Source organism: Aythya marila, assembly GCF_965140915.1.
Source record: "Aythya marila genome assembly, chromosome: Z".
NCBI classification, from domain to species: domain Eukaryota; kingdom Metazoa; phylum Chordata; class Aves; order Anseriformes; family Anatidae; genus Aythya; species Aythya marila.
The window spans coordinates 80,140,804-80,144,218 of record NC_139080.1 but is presented as its reverse complement, the minus strand read 5'-3'; the positions used below and the strand labels follow the sequence as shown (position 1 = coordinate 80,144,218).

Below are 3,415 nucleotides of genomic sequence, written 5' to 3'. Positions count from 1 at the left end.
CATGTTAGTGAATATTTGTACACCAAGCACCAGTTTGGTTCCTCATATTCATTTTATTTATTCATCAATTTCCTTTCTAGTCAGCTTTCACATATTAACACTGCTAACACTTTCAGGATTGTAAAGCGAGTCTGTACCATTTTTGCAACTTTTATTTCCCTGTTCTTACAGCTACCAAATCTGGGCTGCACTCTCCAAGCCAGAACTGCATTTTCTAATTGTTGCCTTTTTTTTTTTTAATGGTAGCGTGTTCACCCCTGAAACCGTTGCAACATTTGGTTGCGGTTTTTTTTTTTTTTTTTTTTTAATTCTGTGAAGAATGAATGCAAAAGGAGACGGAACAATAGACATTTTGGGTTGTAGTTATAAGCACGGGTCGTGTTACTGAAGGGCACTGGGGTCTAACCACCACCCGTCCGCATCAAATCTCCAGCCAAAATCCCCACAAAGGTCTGGAGCTTTGAATTTGGGAAGACGGGACGCGTGAGGAGGCGGCGGGTGCTTTCCGGAGGCCTCATTTCGGCCATTTTCACCTTAAAACCCTTTATTTCCACCTCCCCCCTCCTACTCCCCCCCCCTCCTCCCCCTCCCCTCAGGCCGCCATGACGCGGCGCGGCCAGGCGGGGGCAGCCCGCCTCTCCCCGCCGCCAGGCCCCCACACGCGGCTGCCCCAGCGCTGCCGGGCGCCGGTTAGCCTCCGCGCAGTCAGGCGCGGCGCGGGCAGCCCGCGGGGGCCTTGCGGGTGGGTGTAGGCGGCGCGGCGCGAGGCGGCCGCTTCCTTTTGCGCTCGGCAGCGGCGGGGGCAGGATGGGTGAGCGCGGCGGGGCCGGAGCTAGGCCGCGGGGGGCCGGGGGGAGGCGGCGGAGGCGGCCGAGGCGGCCAGGGGAGGACGGGGACAGCCTGCGGGGCTCCCCCTGCGCTGCCCTGCGGGCTCGCAGCTCGCTGAGAGCCGGGGTTGAGCGGCGGCGGCGCCGCCATTTGGCGTGGCGTGGGGCCGGGAGCGGCGCGGCCCCGCCGCCCCCCTGAACCCCGGCCGGTGTCTTTCCGCAGGGAAGTGCCGCGGGCTCCGCACCGCCAGGAAGCTGCGCAGCCACCGCCGCGACCAGAAGTGGCACGACAAGCAGTACAAGAAGGCGCACCTGGGCACGGCGCTGAAGGCCAACCCCTTCGGCGGCGCCTCGCACGCCAAGGGCATCGTCCTGGAGAAAGTGTGGGTGTTTTTCGGGGTGTGTGGGGGGAACTGGCTCCCGCGTGCTGCATTTCGTACATTTTACAGGTTTTTGCTGCCTTTCGGACGCCAAATTTCAGTCTATTGCTTCTATGCGCCATGTTGAAAACGTGCTTCATTTTTCTGAGTGATAATCGGTGCTAAAAAAATACTTTTCTTGTACACCCGTCATTTTTTTATTATATTCTGCTTATATATAACTGTTATCAACTAAATAATTTGATTTAGGGTTTTCTTGATTTTTTTTTTTTTTTTTTTTTTACAAGAGGGAAATTGTATGTGCGTGCCTTGTTTGATATGGTCAGTAGGCCTCAGACATCACTCGTACTTCTCTTCAGTTTTTTTTTTTTTTATTAACCTGTAAGCTTTCTTAGGACGCTGCCAGCACTAAAAGGTCGTTCTCCTTTCTATATTTTCATTTGCTGATATTTCTAGGAGATCGATTTTTTACTCAACTTAGGAGCTAATTAAGCTTTTAGGTATTTTACACCTCTAAGCAGACCGTTAAAAGCTTTTTGCTGTGAAATGCAGCTTGAACTTAATACAAAGCAATACATGAATTTCGTGGTGTAACTTGTATCTGATGGTCATAAATTTCACTGTGTTTTCATGTGCTTCCATTTCAGTGGAGTAGAAGCTAAACAGCCCAACTCTGCCATCAGGAAATGCGTAAGAGTCCAACTGATCAAGAATGGCAAAAAAATCACAGCCTTCGTTCCTAACGATGGTTGCCTGAACTTCATTGAGGTGAGCAGTTCTCAAGAATCTAACCTGTAAAGTTGTGTACCAGAAAAGCACATAATTGATGGATACAGGGGATGGTGAGGCAAGGATTCATGTCGTTCTGAACTATATTAATGTAGCTGCAGAGGGAGACAAACACCAGAAATGTTTTTGTACTTCCAGTCTGCAATCTACTTTGCTAATCTGTTAGCAAAATACTGAAAAATACTGAAGGTGATAATAGTCTGTCTACCTACAGATAGCCTTCAGTATTTCCAGCCTTTACTTACAAAGTCTTTGCTGTGGCTGAAGTTTTAATGCACGTTAGCTCAGGTGCATGCGCAGGCTTAGTGCTTCTAGCTTTGTAACCGCGTGGTTTTTCATTGCAGGAAAACGATGAAGTGCTGGTTGCTGGTTTCGGTCGGAAGGGTCACGCTGTTGGTGACATTCCTGGAGTTCGCTTCAAGGTTGTCAAAGTAGCCAACGTTTCTCTTCTGGCCTTGTACAAGGGCAAGAAAGAGAGACCCAGATCATAAACTTGAGATTTAACTTGCCAAGAATAACAATAAATTTTTTTGATTGGAAAAGCTTCTGTGCTTGTTATTTAAGATTTACATTTTTTTTGTGTGATATTTGCAAGTAATAAATGCTTTGCTGTTAAATGACAAGGAAGCCAGAGCATCTTTATGACCAGGAGGGTGAGCTTAATGACCACTTGCACTTCCAAATTTACTCTAGTTTGGGAGAGCTGAGACAGCTCTTCGCCAAGAACTTCAGAGATTTACTTCATAGCGTGAAAGTGTGGTTGGGGCTCTGTGGACCACCCCCAATTGCTAGCACCTTCATGAAGGCTTCTTGAGCTGAACGACCAGAGCAGCAGCTGTCCTGCTGTCAGGGTGGGTTGATAGACGCCTCTGAGGCCTTTGTCCCTTTCTAAGGCTGCCACGAAGGTGGCCCCATTAAATAAAAATGAGTTAAAGCTGCTGCTTGTGCAGAACCATAAAAATCCTGAAGCTTGGGTCTGACTATGACAATCAAAAAGGCGAGTGGTGTGTGGTCCTGGCACACGTGGTCCAGCACAGAGCTGGTGAGTGCACACGTGCCAGGCGAAGGCTGTGTGTGCCAGCCGTGGTTTCCAGCGGTGTCAGAGAAATTCTGAACCCCCTGCCTGAGCCCAGATCTGATGTGTGGTGGTGGGTGAGCGCCTTCGGTGTCACGGCCATGCAAATTCTAACAAGGCTGGATCACGGGGCAAGTGCCGGCCATTCGGGATGGCTTCTGCAGTGACAAGGGTTGGCAGGTAAGGAGTTTGCTGCATGACAAAGTAAAACGTTTCGTGTTTCCCCTGGTCTAGGTCAGCACCTAGATTGTGGGTTTTAAAACGTTTAGGAGAGAGAATTTCTCATTTGGTGTCAGTAGAGCAACTACAAATAGAAGATGGAGTCTTCTGACACAAAAAAAAAA

General features: G+C 49.4%; 1 protein-coding gene across 1 annotated transcript; it reads left to right on the top strand.

The window, feature by feature from the left end:
* Positions 1 to 689: 689 nt before the first annotated feature.
* Positions 690 to 2,538, top strand: RPS23 (ribosomal protein S23). The gene is made up of 4 exons (XM_082782796.1): positions 690 to 811; positions 1,051 to 1,210; positions 1,855 to 1,975; positions 2,341 to 2,538. The coding sequence occupies exons 1-4, from the start codon at positions 808 to 810 to the stop codon at positions 2,485 to 2,487; spliced, it is 432 nt and encodes a 143-aa protein (XP_082638922.1). The 5' UTR covers positions 690 to 807; the 3' UTR covers positions 2,488 to 2,538.
* The last annotated feature ends 877 nt before the right edge of the window (positions 2,539 to 3,415 follow it).

Bases quoted from the DNA above. Each gene is read 5' to 3' on its own strand.
- RPS23 (XM_082782796.1), top strand. The intron at 1,211-1,854 runs GTGGGTGTTTTT...CTTCCATTTCAG, and splicing joins GGCATCGTCCTGGAGAAAGT to TGGAGTAGAAGCTAAACAGC. The intron at 1,976-2,340 runs GTGAGCAGTTCT...TTTTCATTGCAG, and splicing joins GTTGCCTGAACTTCATTGAG to GAAAACGATGAAGTGCTGGT.